The 22,109-nt window shown below is 34.3% G+C and overlaps 1 protein-coding gene across 3 annotated transcripts in view; it reads right to left on the reverse strand.

Annotated features, from left to right (window-relative positions):
* LOC129236928 (sex determination protein fruitless) overlaps positions 1 to 22,109 on the reverse strand; it is a 139,242-nt gene that overhangs the window by 30,840 nt on the left and 86,293 nt on the right. For 2 of the 3 annotated variants that reach the window (XM_054871499.1, XM_054871428.1), the window contains exon 7: positions 21,471 to 21,600. In XM_054871499.1, coding sequence (XP_054727474.1) covers positions 21,471 to 21,600 — 130 coding nt within the window. Of the gene's footprint in view, positions 1 to 1,322; positions 6,642 to 21,470; positions 21,601 to 22,109 lie in introns of those variants that run through there. The other variant, XM_054871269.1, reaches the window with a different exon arrangement.

The raw sequence follows: 22,109 nt of genomic DNA on the forward strand, positions 1-22,109 counted from the left end.
ACATTTTTACTACTATATTTAGCTTTAATCTTTAATTTCTTAAAAATCGTATCTTGCCCATATAAATGTAGTTTTTTTAGTTTTGAAAAAAAAAAAGAAACTACATATTCAACATTGTCCCATTTGCTTACACGAAAGTCAATGTGAAACCTTTTTTTCGATTTGTTATAATAAATATGCATTTGAAATGGAACACAAATTTCGAAAATAATTAATTCAGATCGAGAGTGTTCAGGCAATGGCGCTAATACTAAGCAATTTTGTATAAATTAACTTTTTTAGTAAAACTTGGAGTAAAATCTCGGCCTAAACCTGTTAAGGTTACCATGCTAGAATATTATTAAAATTAGCTGCAAAATTCGAATGGTACGGTGTGGCTGTCACTTAAATAGCCTAAAAACGTTCATAACAGACAACCTTTTATAGGGAAAATCAAAGGTTGATTAAAAAATTATTTGAAGAACTTATGTGGGTCAACAAGAGAACTAAAACCTATGAATGACTACTCGAAGGTGTAAATATACCCAATCGAACCAACTTCGAAAGCGAAAATAGTGGGTTTAAGTGTAAAAAAAAAATTAAATATAAAAAATGTTTCCATACTCTACAGGCAGCTAAGAACTGAACGGTTTGCTTAGAGACTACAGCGACGCTCATTAAATCAAGGACAACTCGCTTACAGACTACAGCGACGCTGATTAAGTCAAAGATAACATTCAGCTTTAATTATTGAGCAAACTGTGTAGTAACAATTAACGGGTTTTCTCTTATTTCTAATATTGAGTTGGTTGTTCTTATCCAAGGATACCAGGTTTGCTCGTTAGGTATGGCGCAAAAAAAAATTTTTGACCGGAACTTTGGATTTTACGTCATTCGTTTTGTGTCTCATAAAATTTAGCTTTAACTTTAGCTTAGTGAAACACAAAACGAATGACCTCGGCATATCTGCCTAATTCGCTCAGACCCGAATAACAGTCTGCTGGTAGTACACCTTTAAAAATCGTTTCACTATGGTTCTTATCTCTAAATACTCGCTTGATGATGCTTAAAGAAGATTTTTCCTGATTCTATCTCAATTTAATTCTCATCTTCTATGCCCCATCTTCTATGCCTAATCCAGTCGATCAATCCAAAAAGACGGCAGCCAATCTATGGAGAGCATCAAAGAAGAAGTGGTCGCCATAAACGTGAAATACCTTTTGCTTATCATTTTGGTAGCGCAGTACTTGTAGAGCAGATATTGAGGTAGAATTTGAAATCGATTATATTCGAAATCGTTGCGAATAATTTTGATGCGAAACTGTTGAAAATTATAATCGCAAATCTTCTGAATCTCTGCCTTCTGAAGCCTCATATATGTATATAGCTCTATAAATATGTGGGTCGCAAATTATTAATCAAAGCTTGAAATGGTAATTCCATGGGCGAAAAGAGATAGAAAAGGAACGAAGACTTCATCATAGTTCATTAAGCCTAGTGTCCCTGGCTGTAGTTGGAGTAGAATTCTCTCAGAAACAGGTTTGGTGAAAACGAAATTGAGCGAGTAACTTCGGCTGCCGCGTCACCGTGTACTCGGCAGCACAATTCTGTCCGCTCATTTCGCACGCATTCACACACATTTCAACAATCTCAGCTTCTCCGTAAGTGGAGATTTACATATCTGATTCTTTCTAATTCGCTGAGCGCCGTATAATGGTTTGATATTAGCTACTCCTTCTAAATTTTTTCACCATGTTGATTATACAACAATTTCTCCATTTGACTGCTGGCACAATATATTTTAAACAAAGTCGATGCACATTTAATACTGATGTGGAACCCGACTTGTAATTTCTTATAAGAATTTTTTTTAAATTAAATTTCTGAGTTCGCCGAGCTCCAAACAAACACGTGCAGGAAGGCCTTCGTTGCGTAAATACCGCTATAGGTCGTCACTTACAAAAGCCACTTCTTTTTACAATCAACTCTTTACTGAAGGTCCACTTAATCATGCCGCTCGAAGTTGAGTCACATTGCGCGAAAAAATTTATGATTTTACCCACTTGCATAGCTCATTAAAGAAAAAGCACTTATATCGCATTCGAATATATTTTCCCATGGATATGTAGTGCCTAAATCTATGCAACAATTAATTTCAGAGTGAGCGCATCTCACGCGAAAATGTGAGTCGATTTCGTGATAAGTGATAGGGTGATTTTTAGTGCTTTTGCACGTTTTCCAAACGAAATAGTTGCGTATTTTTATATATTCAAGCCTAATTTAAAATTAGAATTTTCGGTGATAGCTCTTAAGCATTAGCAAACATTAGTTCAAAAGAAGTAACCTGTTCGAGTTGATGCGCCTCTAAAATTAATCACCCTAAGACCATTTGTGGAGTGACCATTTCACTTTTTATTTCTTTTAATTATAGCATCATCAAGAAAGTTGCTGTTGATAATAATCGTGTCAATTCCAGCGCGCAATTTATTGCATAACTGCACCAACTCTTTCATATACCTATTTTTTTTTCGTCAAAAGAAATTGCTTTAGTTCTTGTTTGTTTTTTAAATACAGCATATAAAATATTATTAATTTGAACTAAATGGTCATATTGTGTCTAGCTCACTAAAAATTAAATATGGCAGGACTTAAAAGCGTTAATCTTGATTCACTACCTGAAGTGTTAACTTATCGCGTTTTTTGTTTTGATTTTTTTTTGTTTTTGGAATTCCTAGTATAATACTTGTTCGCTTGCTCCAAACGTAAATAAATAAGGTTTCGCATTGGTAAAAATACTACATTAAATTGTAAATATTTGCTTTCATTATTACAACAATAGATATTCGAAAAATTTTCATTTCTGGTTTTTTGGTCGATGCCTACATAAAATTGAAAATGTGTGTAAATTAGCGTAAATAAATAAATTTGACTAAATGTAATTTTTTTTTGTAACACTCTTTTGTTTTTCTTTTCTCAGTACCATGACTTTAATAATAAAACTAAAAAAATACTAATGGTAAATATGCAATGCTACAGTCTACTACAAAATCCACAATTTGCCCGGGTGGGTTAATACTCGTACTTTGTTTTGTTAAAATCGCTTGATCGTTCAAATTTTAAATACTAATTATACTGACTTCTTTGCACAATTATTCATTCGAAAAATCATTATTATAGAGAATTATTATATTTATAATATGAATATTTGGTGATTTCTTTGGTGTTTTTTTTTTTGTTCTGCTATTTTCGATGTTTTACAACTACATATTTAATAAATACATACATTCTGTTTAACTACGAGGAAAATGTAAAGTTATCTGCTTATTTTAATATAACATTAAATCGTACTATATAAATGTACACATATGACGTTAGTGTGAATGCAGCTTAATGCCACTGTTATGGCCGGCAACTGAGCGCATGCTCTCTATCGAAAGCCTAGTTAATCTATACCCAATAGGAAATGCTCACGAAAATATGATCAATGATTTTTGAACCCGCAGCATCTAGACTTTGAAATACTTTACGCTAGCGCCAAGATTTCGCCGGCTACATGAATTTATGTGTTACCCAAAACTATGCAACACATGCTTCTTCTTCTTACTGATTGACGAAGTAACTACCTCTCAATTGATTTTAATAAAATGCTCGAAAGAATCGTTACTCTTCCTCGTACTGTAAAGCCAAAGCCTACTGAGGTACCCAATATTTTAAGGCTTTTTAAAAATGTTTGTAAATTCTGGGGTGTATTGTTCCATAATTCATATGGAGGCACGGCAATACCACCAATTTTGTTCAAGTAGTGGCTACAGTGACCTGACAAGTAACCAGTTAGATGTATTAAGTCTACTCTGCTGCATGAAAGTAGCTTATAAGGAATTTCTCTGTCCGGCGTTGAGAATTGTTTCATTTGTCTCCTCCCACCTCCCGAGAAGTTCGTTAATGTGGTCCTTTGTATGGCCACAGAAATACTCAGGACCAACCAAGGGATAGATGGTCCGCTATTTCATTTCCCTCATGCCCCTCGTGTACAAGAATCCAACCTAAAAATACTATGTTGAAGTTCCCTAATATGTTGCGAAGGTTCAGACAGTCACATACCATTTTTGAGGTGATTGTAGTTGATAGAAGGGCTCTCAAAGCCGCCGGAATATCTGAAAGTATGTAAATATGGGTTCCTCTCATTTTTTTAACGGTGGCATTCTCTTAGATATATCTCAATGGCATATATTTTTGCCTGGAAGATTGTTAGGTAGAGACCGAGTGGAATCGATTTTTTGAATTTAGGTCAATTGATTCCCGCCCCTGTTTTCCAATCTTCTAATTTCGATCCATCTGTTGGATAGAGACCCATGGGAATCGATGTTTTGAATTTAGGCTCATTGATTCCCGCCCCTGTTCTACCAATTTCGATCCACCAGCATATCATATCTGGGAACCGGGTTTGAAGGTGATAGAATTTCTCGTGCTAACTGAATGCAATAAGGAGAAGACTTTTCTCTTCTTCTGCATCGCCAGCAAGTACCACATCGAATATTTTCAATACCTTCAAATGAAATAAAGTACGTAATTATTCTTCTCAAAGATGTTTTATGAATACAAATTCCACGAAAATACGAAATGTTAATTCTCCGTTTGGCAGATGATTCTGACCAACAGGTCTTTTGAGATTTGAATTGTAAATAATTGCGTTATCATCATGAAAATTCATGTGTGCATGGAATCGTTCAGACTCTCATTACAGTCCCATTTCCCCTTCTGCACAGAATGCTTAAAAGCAGCCAGTAAGATTTTTATAGAATATACGCAAAGAAATCGATCACTGCCTTATTTGTAGGTATTTCAAAGTAGATCCACATTTTTCTGTGTATCATATTGAACGCGAATAGTATTCCAAAGCATACATATAAGTACAACAAATAATTTCGGGAAAATCTCATATAACAAGCTACACGATTTAGAGATGCACGATTCGACTTTTGTGCACTTGTCGCTCAGAGGCCGTTGTACCAAAGCATATTTGTTGCAGAGTTGCCCTCCGTAACAGTACTACATATAAGCTACATTTGAGAGTGAAGTAGTAGAGATGAGTTCTCTCTGTAACTTGAGTTTTTATTACATATATTTGGAGTGGGAGACGTAGTCGTCTTTAAGAATTTTAATTGGTTTAAATTTATTTAAGGGTGTGTATCGCATTGAAGGTGGTTAATGTGTGTCAATTGTGTGGCGGTGCATTGGTGTTTTCATGTGTGTGTGAGAGAATGCCTAAATTTCTCTACATATATGTTTGTATGGCATTGGTAGAAGTTTATAATCTTTAACTGCTTATTTGACCACATAAAGAATTGATCACATATGTACATAATGACTGAAGAAACGATCTTTAATATCGGCGTGTTTTATTTTACAATGGGCTTTCATATTGTCTCGACGTGTAAACTTTTGCCCGCAGACAGGACACTCATGACTCTGAGGCCGATGAATGTTGGCGTGATGCCAACGATTCGACACGATTTTGTTGCAGCTTACGCAGCGATACAGGGTGGGCAGCGTGCCGGACAATTGCACAAATAGCGTTGAGTAGTCGATGTTATGATCGCGGCGATTAGCGGCAGCTGCCGCCGCCGCTGCTGCTGCTGCTGCGGCCACGGCTGGGCTGCTGTTGGTGTTGGCATTGGGTGTGTTGGCATTGGCCGCAACAAGTTGTAGTTGTACGTTGTTGCTGGTAGGCGTGGCGGCACTGTACGGTGTGGCATGGATGTGTTGGGTATGGTGTTGCTGGTAATGCTGCTGTTGCTGTTGATGCTGATGATGGTGTTGCACCAAGTTGGCAGCTGCCGCTAGAGCCTGTTGTTGTTGCTGCTGCTGATGCTGATGCTGGTGTTGATGTTGGTGTTGGTGTTGATGATGCTGTGGCTGTTGATAGTTTGTTGCAGCAGCATGTTTTTGCTGTGCATATGCAAATTGTTGCTGGTGCTGTAATGTTGCCGACGCTGCCGAGGCATTCGAAGAGGCTGGCGAGAGCGCAGCTACTGCGGCTGCAGCAGCGACCTCTACAGAGCAAAGCGCATCTAAAGCGCTGCCACAACGTCCCAGATTTATAACAGTTTGTGGATGCAGGTGACGATGTGTCGATAGGGGTAGTGGTGGCGCCGTCGTCGTGAGGCTAATTGCATCATTCAATGGACCATTACACCCGTGCAACATTATCTCGGCAACTTGCTGTTGGTGATAGTGTTGCGCATGCAAATTTTTCTGTTGCTGCTGCTGCTGTTGTTGTTGCGCCTGTTGGCTGCGCATGGCCGCCTCTTGTTTGCAACGTTTGTAATGACAATTGTAGTCGCTGTCCAAAATCTTGTGATCACAATCGCTATGACAATCATTGTCATAATCGTAATCCTCATCTTCGCACATATTTTCCGCATGGCTTTCGTTGGCTACGTCAATATGACCATCCGCATGTGGCTGCGATTGCAAAGCACCGGCTGCACGAATCGCATGCTTTCGACTGCTATGATACGCAATGCGACTGCGATGCACCTCAGCAACAACATCATTATCCTCACCTTCGTCATCAATATTGTCATCATTGCCATTACGAATATCACCGCCTACTCCGATATTTTCATCATTATTTGCATTATCACCAACACCATCATCACCTGTAATCACAGTTTTGGAATTATGCAGTCACCTGACACTTTCATGGTTGGGATTTTGATTGCGCTAGCATTTTTGCTGGTGGACGTAAGGTAAGAAACTACAAACATACGTACGTTCGGCATGGAATATAATTGAATTCTTGGAAAGGTGAAGCGCAAAATGAACAAAAAAGACTCATTGAGGAGGGGCTGATGATTGTGAACTCAAGTAGCGAACTCAGGGGAAGGAAGGTGATTTATTTTATAAAAGGATCAACTAGTCATTATGCTGAAACAAACTGAGCGTATGACCAACTCAAAGCTGCTAAGTGATTTTAAAAAGCTGAAAGCATTAAAAGGAAAAGCAAAAACTTCCAAATGGTGTCGTGGTCGTTGTTGGAATGAACTGTGGTATTCAGAAAAGCCTATAAATGTGCGAATGATCTCACGAATCAGAGAAGGAAAAATTATATTATATGTAACTAAAGCTGTGCTGATAAGATGCAGCAGCTTTCCGAAATGTATTTATGTTCTGAGGAGTGGGAGAAAAGCAACAACAAAAGAACCCAATATGTATATTACGTCACGCTATGACGCTGATCAGTATCTTTCTGAATGAGATTTTCTACTTGCAGACCAGAAACTTACATATGCTAGTTTGAGGAAGTGGAAGTAGTTAAAATCCATAAATGGGGCTGACTGAACTTCAGGATTTCAGAGATTTTTGGTACATTTTATAGCAGAGTTTTGAGATATTTGAAGGTTTGGCTTGCTATTTATTTCATTAAGCTGAATATTTTGCTAAACCATTTCGGTATAAATATCATATTTGCAATTCAAAGGGCTAAGGGCCAATTCACACTAAAGATGAATAAAATTGACAACCAGAGAATTTTTTGCCTTTCGGTCCACACAGATCTACGAATGACTTGGAGGATGTGCGTTGAACTTGTAAAATACTACTATAGAAAGTTTGGTAAGATTCTGGAAAAAGTTCAAAAATATTCTCAACCTACTTTTCAAAACCCATGCCCTGACGTTTTATAGATTTTTAAGGTACTACTCGCAGCTTTGGTGAATTTAAAAGGCAATCACCCGCCGTAGCCGAATGGTTGGTGTATGACTACTATTCAGAAGTGCACCAGTCCGAAATCCCAAGCCCCACACACCAAATGGTAGAACAAGTTTTTTCTAATAGCGCTCGCCGCTCGGCAGGCGAAGACGAACCTCCATGAATAAAATTCCTCATAAAAATCATCTGCCACTCGGAGAACTGTAAGGCCTTCCATTTGTGGAAAATCTCAAGACTAACACCACAAATATGGGGGAGAACGGCCAAAGACGACATAAAATTTGAGTGATGCATTTTTGTCTTAGAAAACTACACAACTCTTGCAACAGAATACAGCACACAAACAAAATATCCGTTGCTGCCGTGCTCCTTTTGACTTTTTTTCAAAGCATCAAAGCAGATTGTTGGCTATTTTATCTCAATCTATGTAGTGTTTTCCAAAATCCTAGCAAAGGTAGAGTAGACGCACAAAAAATGTTATATCGTCTAATCCTACTCAAGGCGGGCAAGGCGAGTTGATTTATCCGCTTTGCCGATTATTTTCCTCTTTGCCGATTATTTACCAGTCAACAATCTATTAATCATCTGCAACTTCTCGAGCACTCATAGTGATCACCGAGCTATATATTATATTTAAAATGATTTCGGGCTTTGAAAGTACCCAAGGAGAAGGAAACAAATCCTCGTTATGTTTATCGAAATACCAACAACTGTACTAACTTTGAAGTAATTAGGGGGCCTATAAGGATAGCTTTGCTGTCACTTTACTTACTATTCAAAATGTAGTTTAATGGTCTCAATGACTATGTAAACAGTGGTCCATACAGTGATTTCTTTTAAAAATTCAAAAACAATAAACGCAAATAAATTTTTTCGGCATTTTATTGGTTTGTGCGAAAGAGTAAATATCCTCATTATTTATAGAATACTATTTATATAATGTGGCTGTCTCATAAACATAAAAATTGAAGACAAAAAAAAATGAAACTTGGTAATTCGCCGCATGTCTATTATTTTGAACGCAGGTGTACTTGCTGCTGAGCGGTTTGTGGCCTAATGAAATCAAGCTCAATACACAGGAACAATAATTTTTTTACCTATACTCGATTTTCAGTTGTAATCGACCTTTATTTATGTATTTTATGCATTCATTTTTTGTATCAATTACGAGTGGAGCAAAGAAGGCGAACTCAAATCTACAGCAACACAATTATATTCCATGTTCGAGGGAAAATTTTGATATTTTTCTCGCAGAATTTTTTAAAATTATTTTTCAATTTTTTTTAATCTTAAATGAATTCGGCACATAACGTACATATGTAGGTAAACCGCTTAGTATATGTATGTATATGAGTAAATACGTATGTGGTATTTATGGGAAGTTCTAAACTAAGATAACTAGGGTATGTAACTATGCAAACAACAACAATCAGCTACAATTGGCATTATATTTTATTGTTTAATTAGGTTTGTATAGTAAAGGTAGATATGTATCTAAGTATGTATTTAATTAAATGTATGCATTTTTTAATACTAAAATTGCTTTTTTCTGATGTTGTTTCTTATTTTTTGTTTTTTTTTTAAATTAATTTTCAAGTCAGCATATTTATTAACTATGCAATGAATTCAAGCTAGGAAGAGTTGGTCTAAAGTAAAATTTGTTCTAAAATAAAATTTGTTCTAAAATAAAATATAATTAAGTAAAAGATAAGTAAAACTAAGCTTTAAGTTAAAGTCTGTTTATGAAAAAAAAAACATTTTTTTTTTGGTTGAACAAAACAAAGTAACGAATCGTAAACAGCTCGAGGCATTTGTGTATAACTCAGTTTGAGGACAAGGGACAATTTGTGGCATGGTACGAGCAGGAGGGGTGCAGGTGAATTCAACTGATAATAACTCAGAGTGTTCTTTCTAAAAAATTAAATAATGCAACTGTGAATGGTTTGGAAAAAAAATAATGTTTGCTAAAGCATAAGAAACAATAAAATACACAAATACAATTGAAAACTTATTAGATTAAACTAAATTGAATTGAGCTTCATAACTTTTGAAAAAGAACCGGTAAAAAAAAAACAAAAAAAAAATATATAATATATATATAAAAATAATAGCAGATACTTATTAAAGCGTTTCACATTTTTTAAATAATTTTAACAAAAAACTGTTTGTAAACAAATTGGACTGCGATTTCAAAGCCTCACAACAGATCATTTTTGGTATATCAATATTTAGCCATAGTTCATTTAATGTTGCAACAAATTTTCGCAATCGTTAAGTAGGTAATTAACTGTAGTTTCGTAATAAACGCTTCGCTCACACTAAACGCACACGCAATCGACGAAAATGTGTCATCTTTTAAAATCAAGAAACGGACAGCTTAGTTCTGTATGACGAATCAAAGGTTGGTTACACGAACGAGTAATTCCGCATTTCGTCAAAGTCATTTGCTGTTGGAATTTTGCGTTTTACTCATTCTTGTTTGCCTATTATTACCATGCGTTTGCACGTTAAACTTTTATCTTTCCATTTCTGCGCACACAAACGATTAGTGAAAAATCACTTGAATTGCCAGTTATGAAGTTCGCAGCCAATCATTTGAGGGGTAATTTAATTTCGAGAATGCCATCGTCAAGGCAACAATTATAAGCTCTCGCTTCGCTGAAAGTGCTGGTTGTCAAAGCTAACCGCAGCTGTTTAAACGATTGCCTATTATATTGCAAGAAATATTGTATACCAACAGATGGTTATGATTTGAAAAATTTCAATGTAGTCACAAAAAAGGGTGAGTGTGTTGGAAATGTAAAAACAGATTGGCTGCAAGCGGATTGAGTATATTGATCTAACATTCTTGGATTGGCTGCAAAAGTTGTACGTAAGAGAGAATACAGAAGCTAGCGGCATCCGCGTACCGCTATCCCAGTATTGCACTATCCCGCTCTCAGTGAATTTGAGAGAATCAGCTGATTGCTGATGCAGTAATTGAATATTTGTTTTCGCTTTATTGTTGTATTGTTTTTCATGTGTATTGTCACTACCCGAGCGAATTTATTGTTCTACGAATTTATTCCTTTCTTGTTTATTCAATTTGTACGATACAGCTATAAATACTTTCGCAGATGTCGCAATATTGTAATCTATCATTCTTGCGTGTAAATCACTCACGCGATGCATGAATTTCACGAATTGCAAAGACTTGTATTCATTGCAAAGACACAACAACAAAATGCACGCGAAAAGATTTTTACAATATCCGTAATGTAAGCAACAGCGCTGCGAACTGTAGCATGCGACTCTCTAGTTTATTGTTATTCTTTTATTGTAATTTTGCTGCGTGTACTCCCGTACTCAGTATAGTATAGGTGTATGTTAGTACTCTCGTACTCAACATATGTAAGTTTTCTGCACACAATTGCACAATCGTGCTAGACATTGAGTATCGCCTATTGCATGTTATTGGCTGTTTTGGTTGTGCTCTCCATCGCTGTTAACGCATGCACGATGCAATACAAAAGTGTTCGCCTGCTTTTGACGAACAGTTGTTGTCGTTCGCCAACACTTGCATATCACACATACAATACAAAGGAAGAATGAAATCATTTTAAAGCCTCTTCTTTTCGCCAAGCGTTAGCAAGTGGCGAATAGATGAAGTAACTGGTATAAATAATCATTTCTTGACAGCACTGGAATAGAGCTGCCTAAAATACAAATTACATTTGTTTACAAAATAGTGAGTTATACCAGTTTTATAAGGTATAAACATACTCGCGCTTTATTATTGCTTTTACATGCAACTTTTTCGTCAAGTGAGCCGAGCAGAGAAATAGTGCGCAGAGGCGTGGCGAAAAAAAGAAGCCGTTAGATATCAACGAATGTTCGTTTCGTCATACAGAATAAGACTGTTAATGTACAATGATACAATTTATAAAACAAAAATAAAAATAAGACCTAAAAAAAATTTTTTTTTAATTTTAGAGTAATTTACACAGAATAGAAAAAAACACTAATAATAGGCATATGCGCAGAAGCACATAATTGTAAAATTGTATTCATAAAAATACGTGAAAAATATTTTTTATCTTTATACTTTTAAAGCTCACCAAGTTAAAAAAGTAAAACAAGATATATTAGATACGATCAAGGGGAAAAACTATGAAAAAATTTAAAAAAATATTTAAAACTTTCTATATATTGCTTATATATATTTAGTATGTATGTATGATTTATTGGTATACACTTTAAAGAAATACTCTCCAGCCCTTTTCTGGGCGTGCCCTTTTATACATTTTTAATTCTTCTTTAAATTGATTTTGCGCCTTGAAAAAGAAAAACTCGAAATATAATTTACAATTAAAACCAAAAGTTAGTTAAAAAATATTTGAAAATTATTATAGAGATATATATAGTATATATAGTTTATCGGTATACAATTTTTTCTCATTAAAAAAAAAACTACTCTCCAGCCTCCTTTGGAATGAGGAAATTTTAAAAATTTTAGTACTTAAAAGCACATAAAAATTCCTAGGCGTTGCTTTAAAAAGACACATCTTTACAAAATAGTTAAAAAATTACAAATTCAATAACGTATATTAGGCATATTCTAAAAGAAAGTGTGCAAAATAAACAGAAATACCAATCGTACGCGTAGACACTTGATAAATATAAAAGTTGTGTTAGTTCCTTTGAAAAGACAATAATTTTTATTTATTTTTTTAATAATTTTTATTTAATTTTTAATAGTTTTTATTTATTTTTTAATATTTTTTATTTATTTTCTTAATTATTTAATGTTTTAATTATTTTCTTGCAATATATAAAATTAGAAATACACTGAGTAAGTATTTTTAAGATTTGATTGCAGAATATTTTTTTATGCTTACAAATAGTTTTAAATTTTCTGCATACGACTCGAATAGCTAATAAGTTGCAACATTAAAGAAATAACGAAGAGGTGAAAAAGAATTTAGAAAAAAATATGCTTGAAAAAGAAGACAATGCAGATTACTTCGTGAGCTTACGGTTTTATTTGCTATTTTATGATCACTAGGACTTAGAGAAGCAGTTCAAAACATATTTCAAGCCTAAAAAATATACTTCGACTAGCAGCAGAAGTATGCATTTTGTAGCAATTACACGGTCCCCGAAACGCTAATAAAACAAGCAGCGACGGTGGAAGTTCCCTATAACAAAATTGGTCGTCTGGATGATAGCGAAGAAATTGTCCCATATTTCCTATTAGAATGTTCGGGGTTTGCTGTATGACTAAAAAGCGGTATTCGGTGCGTCAGCTAAAATACTTATTGAGAGATCCATATTAGGTGAATTGAGCGTCTTTATAAAAGCCAAGCTGGTTTGACAATTTTACCTCAGGTGGCATTTGGATATCATCACTCCCGAAAAATCAATGAAATTGTGCCTTCACGTGCTAGCTAACTGCTGCGTACTCATTTGAGAAGTAGTACAGTCAGTCAACAATATTTCGAAGAAATTGAATGGTATTTAGCATGAATTCATTTTTTTTTTTCAAATATCTTAAAACGCACTTTTGGCAAGAAAATTTCACTGGTCCAAGGCAAATATTGCTACTGTGACACGGATTTCATGGAAAATAGGTTATACTATTAAGCTGCTCCCTGAATAAAGCTGGTACAGTGCAACCTCTTCTAACGGACACCTCTATTAACCGGAGACCTCCCTTGAGTGGAGTTTTTTTTTTTCTATACCTGGGTGGGCACCTCTCTTGGGCGGACAAAAGCTGACTGACGGTGATTACCTGCCCAAGGGAGGTTTCTCTGTACATCTATGGACATACGATTTAAGTGATAAAAAAAATTGTATTAGAACCTTAAGCTTTTTTGAGAAGTGATTTGTTCACACAAAAAAGGTAAGCAAATAGGTCACCTATCCACTTTTGACGCTGAAAAAGTGTTCCTTTACTCTTAATTGTTAACTGTTTTCATAAGTTTAGTTATTGGTAGGGATGACAAAAAATATAGTACTCGATTAATGTATCAAAAGATTAACTGCAAGGCAAAATAGTTAATTGCGATTAGTTACAATATAATAATCGCTTAATCAGCATTTTCGATTATTTTTGTTTTTTAATTTTAAAATAATAAAATAACTCTGCTCCAAATTTTTCTATTGATTATAATCGCATATAAAAGAATTCACTTACAATTTTTGATTTAAAAAAGTTTGCAAAAAAGTAAGTTTTATAGCTTTTTGGCTGTTAATCTGCGGAATTTTGCGGATACTGATACAGCAACTGACTTTTACTCACAAGCAGTGTTGTAATTTGTGCTACATTTTGCAGCGACGATATTTAGTACGAATTTTGAAATGAAGAAAAATTGTGAGTGTAAGCAGTCTTTAAATATTAGAACTAAATTAATTTCGTTTCTAATCGATTCAATTAATCAGAACAGAAAACTCGAGCTTTGAAAAAAAAATTGATCATCGATCGAAATGCTATTTATTGGATTAATCTTGCTATTCCTATTCGTTGGTATAATAATAGTGCTTACACTCCTTTCTTGCGACCACAAGCCTTCAATGACTTTTGCCACATGATCATAGGCGAGAAGGAAATAGAATGTCTCTGCAATGGCATCATGAAATGAAGCACCAAGCTTTTAGAGGCTACGGAGAGTGAAGACGTTGAGCGAAGAAAAGACGTGCTGTACTTAGTATCAACTGAGAAGGTGCCAAATAGGTATCATGTGATTATGATGCGAAATTATATTGACTCTTAAAAAGTTACACATTTTGTCCTGCAACAGTTTTCTCAGATTTAGGTTTGAAGAGGAGTAACGACACATATCCTTTCCGCATTTATGTATTTCCGCATTTATGTATTTCCGTTAACTTATTTTTAGTACCTATATATTTAGGCACTGTGTTGGAAAGGTAAGGTGGAGAAGGACTTGGCTCCACTTGGTGTGTCTAACTGCCGCCAGTTAGCACTAGAAAGAACTCGGCCAAACTTGTGTAAGCGGTTATCGCGCCAATCAAGAAGAAGACGAAGTTTTTAGGCTTTAGATATAGCCGGAATATGGAAGTAGCTATTAAATAATGACACTAGCATGGCGCATATATCCTTGACTGTTGTTTAGGCCGAACTTATCTCCTTCACAAAATTGCTTGTTATGTTTTCCTACAAACCGTTCGCCTGTTTGTCCTGGCTCCGAGTAACGGTGGAAAAATAGCTTTTAGGTGCAACATTTTCGTTGTATGGTAGAAATGTTCGCGTAGGCTTCTCTTCTTATCTTATTCCAAATTCACAACTAAACTAAAAGCCACCTAGTATTATCAGCTCGAGAAATAATTGGTTCATTGATTTAATTTTCATCATTAAGCGAACGTGAAGATGTGCTCGAGGCAGTCGGGCCTACCTTACCGGAATGACAAGTTGTGCGGGGCAAGTATTTTGCTGGTGTATAAACAACAACCACAATAATATGTAATAATTTCTTACGATAGGCGGTTAATTAAATGATGAATAAATATTAAAATATGCTTAGTGATTGCCATCACATTTGGGGTATTCACAAAGATGTCGTAAGTGTCGTATTGTTGTATTTCACAAACTGTGAATTACTAAAAATATATTAAGGTGGTTCACAAGGTAGCATACAAGTTGTGTTATACATTTCGACACGGTTAAAAAGTATTTGAACGTGGTTTCAAGTCCGCTAAGCATTTATTTAATCTTTAAAAAGTTTACGGCATAAGAGAATACGACGCTTACGACACCTTGTGAACCACCTAATTGTTTTTTTTTTCACACTGTAAAATAAGATTTTCGAAAGCATTTGTTCGAATTTAACGGAATTTTTAAATACTAGACCAAGGTGGCGCAAAATTAATCATCCTATCGGAAGATCTGTAATTTTTGCAAATGGCGTCTTATGTCAAACGTATTTGACACTAAGGAAACCGGACAGCTGCAGTCTACAAACAGATCATCAATGGCGCGCGTAAAGTTTAAAATAAGGATTTCTATTACTCAAAATAATAGTTCTTGTTTTTTAGGAAAAAAGTTATACAAAAACAAACTGTTTGATTAATTTTGCGCCACCTTGTATATGAGTATTGTAGTTCACTAAATTTTGTAAAGTATTTTCAAATTTAGAAATATTTACAGGGTGGTCCTTTAAGCGCTTGGAATTTAATTCGGCTGTTATGTTTTTGTTTTGTTTCGGCTATGCTTTTTAATGAATTTTTTGCTGATTAGACAAATTATTTCAATTGATTGGGTGAATTATGAATTTGTGAGGCGAGCCATTTTGTAAATGTCTAATTATAAACCAAAAAAAAAACATCCCCAAAAATTTCGGCCAAAATTGCATAAGCGGTTAGCGCGCCAATCAAGAAGAAGAGAAACCCGCTAATTAAATTTAGGACTGTTCATGGGCATAATTCAGCTACAAAAAAAAAATTAATATGTTCCACTTCCGCACGCTTAATGGATCATCCTGTATAATGAAAATATAAATATTTGACATCAGAGTTAAATACGCGTAATATTTCTTGCTTCTTCGTATTAATTTGTTAATATTGGTGTTAACGATTATGATAAACAGAGGCACACTCCATTGTGCATTTTCAAACGCTTTGCTTAAAACCAGTAGTAAGTAGGGTTATATGTATTTCAAAATATTTCAAACCCATTTTTTTTTTACAAAGTGGAAATACTTTTGGTAGGGTAACAAAAATATGACGGAAATTAATAATAAAAATTATAAAAACAAAATGAATTATGAATTTAAAAAAAATAAAAAAATAATAATAAAAAATAAACAAGGCTCAAATTGAATAAAAATATTAAGAAAAAATTTGGAAATTGCTTTACACATCGATCCAAAGGTTGAAATTCAAACATAACTATTTATGTATTAGCGAAGTATAAAAGAAAAATGTGCTGCTATGAAATGTATTGCAAGCACATAAAAATAAAAATAAAAAAATATACCAAATCAATTGAACTAAAATGCATTGAGTGCGTAGAGTGTAGCAGCGAAAGGCGGGACATGCAAACAATCATGCGTTCTACTAAACATTGCTCTCTGTATGCAGCAAATGCATTCAATATAAACTACGCTCATCGCATACTGCTTGGCTCTCTCATTTGAAGCAGCCGGAAATTATTCTTAACCAAAAGAAAGTCATGTAAATAAGTTTCTACTTAGTAAATGCTAGGCAAATAATTGAGAACTAATAAATGAAGGTAACTGGTTTATTGCTCGTTACGTTCTAGATGTGTGTGTGTGTGTGTGTATGCAAGTAGGTACTCGTATAACAAAACGTCCGTTTCAAATTAAAATCTTCAGTTGGAGAGGTGTTGAATTGTTTAAATTTAAATATAATATATTTTTTTGTGTGTATTTCTAGGCAAAAAACTATGCAGCAGATTTAGTTATATTAATTGTCTTATATAAGTTTGGGAAGAAATTAGAGAAACAAAAAATTAATTAAAACGATCGTTTTGCCGTTAAAGATATACCCAACACATTCAAGGTACACGCTTCAGCAAAATTGGCATTTACTGGGAATGTAAAAAAGTATTTAATATTAAAGCGAAGAGACGAAATGATCGAATATCATGTTCGTTTACACAGGGTCCTTCGGGTTCAAGTTTCGCTTTAAAACACATATTTTTAATGCGAAATTTGCAGGAGATAAAATAAATTTGTCTGAAATTTAACTATTTTTTGTTTTATTTAAACATTCCCGGTACTTTCAGATTATAGGGTATGTATGTACAAGGTGCCGCAAAATTAATCACTCTAACGGAAGATTCGTAACTTTTGCAAATGATATGTACGATATCAATCATATTTGACACTTGTGAACTACACAGCTCCAGTATTCACAAACAGACAAGCAATGGAGCTCCTAAAGGTCAAAAAAAAATTTTTTCTGTATTCTAAATAATTTTTTTTTATTTAGTAAAAAAGTTGCACAAAAACAAAATTGAATGATAAATTTTGCGTGATTAATTTTTTGCCCCTAGTAGAGTGCACCGCTGATTAATGACAAATATTTTCCCAATTTTTTTTTAATTCATTATTTTTCGACTATTTTTTAGTGCGCATCTTGCACGCGCATTAAAAAATAAAGTAAATCAGCTGCACTTAATGTGATACGTCATATCCATGTTTCGGAAACGCAAATTCACAATAGCACGCAAAATAAGCAAAAGTTTGAAAACAACTGAAGGCGCCTTAGATTCGCCACTTCTCTACTCGCTATGTTTGGGCTCTGCTCGCTTGACGACAAAATTGCATGGGAAAGCAACAACAAAGTTAAGTTAAGTAAGACTCGCCGCTAGCTCTTTCTCCGTGCTACCAACATACAGTTTGTCTAATGGAAGCGTGACCGGCAAAATTCAAGCTTAGAGATCAAGATCAGTTTTTAAATTTTATAGAGCTGCTAACTTACGACCGCATCTGAGAATATTTAGAAGTATTCATTTGAGGAAAAAACACTCATATGCGTACTTATGTCAAGTTTGTGGCGCATGGAGCCCATTGAAAATTACAAACAAGTAAAATCATAAGCAGTTAATAATAAACTCCATGAATGGCTTTCCGTTTCGATTGTTACTCCGAATATTTTAAGTTCGATCCCATTTGCTTCGAGATGAAATATTTCGAAAATTGGGACAAATAGAAAAAATGTTTTTTTTTTTCGAAAAAACCCAAGATGCCCCTCACACATTTCAGTAAAAGCACGGCCGAGGACGTTTTTTTCGATAAAATTTGAGCAAGTAATCAATGCTTGAAAAACTCTAATGATACACGGATACTCAAGGATGATAAATTACAAGGTTTGGTCATTAAAGTATGACAAATTGCCAAGTTTGGTCATCTGAACTAAAAATTATTAGAGTAACTTCGGTTTAAGCATGCCTGCCGATGGGAATTTAAGTGCGCTCTGCCAAATTCATAAGAAGGGTGAACCTGCAACCTGTGCCAATTAACGCGGGATTAGTCTTCTAAATTTTGCCTATAAGGACCTAGCGAGGGTATTGTGCGAAAGGCTGAAACTCACCATCAACCAACTGATTGGACCTTATCAATGAGTACGAGGATAAAACGGAGTGCCGCCTGTCATCAAACAAACAGCTTATCGGCACACACGTTATGATTTCGAGGTTCTAAGAGACTCTGCTTATCTAGGAACCAGCATTAACACCGATAGAAATGCCAGTCTTGAAATTCAACGGAGAATCCAAGGCGAATTTATTACAGGTGATAGCAATCACATATAAGTAAAACCCTACATGTATTTGTTGTTGCGTTTGGTGCAAGCATCATGTCAAAATCAGCAAGCAAATGTAAACATACGAATGTAAACATACCAATACATACAAACAAAGCATATCATTTTGACGTAAGCCATCCCTACGGCGAAAAATTCAGCTGGGTGAATGCTGTCACCTTATTAAATCCACCTTGGGAGAATCTTACCAACAAGTGCTACTTTGTACTAGTAGGCAATTGAGTAGTGTAAAGTCCTCTCTTGACGAACAAAACTGACCGCTCATTTCACACGTATTCACACACTCGCACAATCAATGTGCCTAGACGATAACAAAGCAATATGAGCGGTGATTGTTTTGATATTTTTTCGTATATCACCAACACAATTTCAGTTTTTTCGTATACAAACCGCTGGCATAGCTTTAGTTACGTCGGCCAATCAAGTGATTCCTGCAAAATCTCTGAGAGCCGGTTAACGGTCTGTTGTTGGCCGCAGCCCTCGTATACTCAGTTACGTTACTACTCACTTGCTGTTATATTTGTTGAGTTACTACTTTTCAAAGGGAATTTAAAATATAAAAATAAAAAAAAAAACATTTAGAAAAGTCGCGAAGGTATTCTTCAGCAGTCATCATCACTTGGTGGGCAATTATTGAAGACAAAATATATGTACTGCTCGTTTGGTGGCGTTAGCGTCTTAAATGTGTTGGGCATAACGTTAACGTATTTGGCATTTGTCGAAATTAAAATTTTATTAATTAAAAAAAAAAGTTTTTTTAAATTATATAATTTTTTTATATTAAAATTTTTTTTTTTTTAATTTAAAAATTAAAAAGTTTTATTTTTTAGTTTTGTTTTAATTAATATAGTTTTCTCAATCTATGCGATCAAGGTTTGTATAGGCATTTCGCTCCTCATTTAAAATACTACTTTCGGCTAACAAATGAAAAAGGATTACATGCAAAAGTAAAAAAAACTAAAAAGGCAGGAAAGTACTAAAAGTTCGCTAAATAATATAATTACATATATATAAATAGCATTGTAGTCATTTAAAAATTATTTCTTAGCTTTTAGTTTATGTAGTTAATTATTAGAAAAGTAGAAAAAAATACATATATATTAATTAAGTACTCTTCACATCCTGTACAAAGTAATAGGTAGTAAATTTTATAGAAAATTTTCACCGAACAAAAGGAAGCTGGAGATATGTAGACCACGCGCGCCCGCTTTTTTTTATGTAAGTAAATATGTGCGTATGCATGTAAGGAATAAGTATGTATGCATATGGGGTAGAACAAAGGAAAAGGGTACATGGGGGGCGTAAAAAAGGAAAGTAGTAAAAGATTAATGAAACGCCGATTAGAATGTGAATCAGCAAGAATGTGTTGATAAGCAGCAACTCGTCGGAGGGATTTGCAACGACTACAAAGAGCAAATTGCGTTTTTTTGTTTTTTGGTTTCTAATTTTTTTATTTTTTGTTTTATGAGAGCTTAATATTATATTAAATCGCTGGCATCTCATTTTATGCACATCCATTCTTGAATTCTTAAAAATTTGCTTACAATTGGACGAGTGATATACAAAATGGGTACAGAAGCACGAAATAATAATATATTATTTGTTAATTGTGTATACGCAACAAAAAAAAAAAATAGTTGTACACTACATTTCTTTGATGGATAAAAAAATTTAATTCTTACGCAGCTTTATTTTTGTTTAAAATTTTTGTATATTAACATATAGTATGTTTCGTGTCCCGTGAGGACGATGGCATTCATTTCTTGTATTCTAGTTTTTTATTTTCTTTTGTATCACATCTACTTTCGTTTATCGATTATTATCTATGTATTTGAGACACTGTTTTTAGTTAATTTTATTAGCGAAAAATTAGTAATTCAACAAAATTTGTTCAAACTTTATGCCAATATTATATATATGTAGTATATTATCAAATGCTAACTAAAACCAAAAAGTTTTTACTATCAACTAAATAATAACAAAAAGAAAGGTCAACGAAAAATTAGGAAAACCAATTACTATTATTACGTAACTACTACAAATTAAGAAGTTAACAAACAGAACGCTTTTTGCTTTACAAATACATTCAAAATTCATTAACGGTAAATTTTATACACTATTTGTTTTTATGGTTTATTAACTGCAATAGAACGTTAACCGTTTAAATATTTAAAAAAAAAAATTGTTTTTAAATAATTTTTGGCAAACTATAAAAGCCTGTAGTTATTTATGTCAGATGTCAGTTATATAAAAGGAAAATAATAAATTTTTTTCTAAAGGGGAAAAAGTAACTTTCTAAGTGGTTGAGTTTGGTATCTATATATATATGTATATATGTATATATAGTACAGTAGTGGCTCATATGCATGAGCGAGAGCGATACAAACTGATTGATACGAGAGATAAGAGTTATACGAGAGAGATAGAGAGAGAGAGAGTGTGGAAAAGCAAAAACAAAAAACGAAAATAAGCAAAATCGGTACTTTTGTACTCACCATCAATGTTGTCCGACTGATCCAATGGTAGCTGCTTGCCATCATTCTGATCCTCTCGACCATCTTGCTGCAGGCCATGTGTTGATAATAATTGAGACATTTCCTCGGGATGTAGCTTTAGAGCACCGGGCTGGGCGGTGAATGAAATCGATTTATTAAGATTGTATTTTATGCTAAATTAAGTTAAATTGTTTTTTTAGAAAATATCATTATATTGCTTTAATAGTCTTCCTTCTAATAATCTTCCACTGAGTCTCAACTGCAGCTATTGCTTATGATTAAGTACAGTCAAATATTGCATTTAATTGCTCTAATACTCTATAAATGTTTGTTGTAGCAAAACGCGTGAACTATCCTTGAGGTCAAAATCAAGTCAGCTCAGTTAACTCAACTCTGCTAGCCTAACAGGAAATGTTAATATTAACAGCGAAAACTTCACTTAGAAATGCAAACATTTTCATAGACGCAGCCCGTGGAATAACAGCTATGTATAGGCGAACAAACAAAAGAGCAATGATTGATAGGGTTTTGTGTGTTTTAAAATTTCCAACGAGTCTCAACCGCAGCTAATGTTAATGATTAAGTGAAGTTAAATATCGCTTTTAAGAGCTCCAATTCTCTATAAATTTTTGTTGCGTA

The sequence above is a fragment of the Anastrepha obliqua genome, chromosome 1, assembly GCF_027943255.1.
Source record: "Anastrepha obliqua isolate idAnaObli1 chromosome 1, idAnaObli1_1.0, whole genome shotgun sequence".
Taxonomy (NCBI): Eukaryota; Metazoa; Arthropoda; class Insecta; order Diptera; family Tephritidae; genus Anastrepha; species Anastrepha obliqua.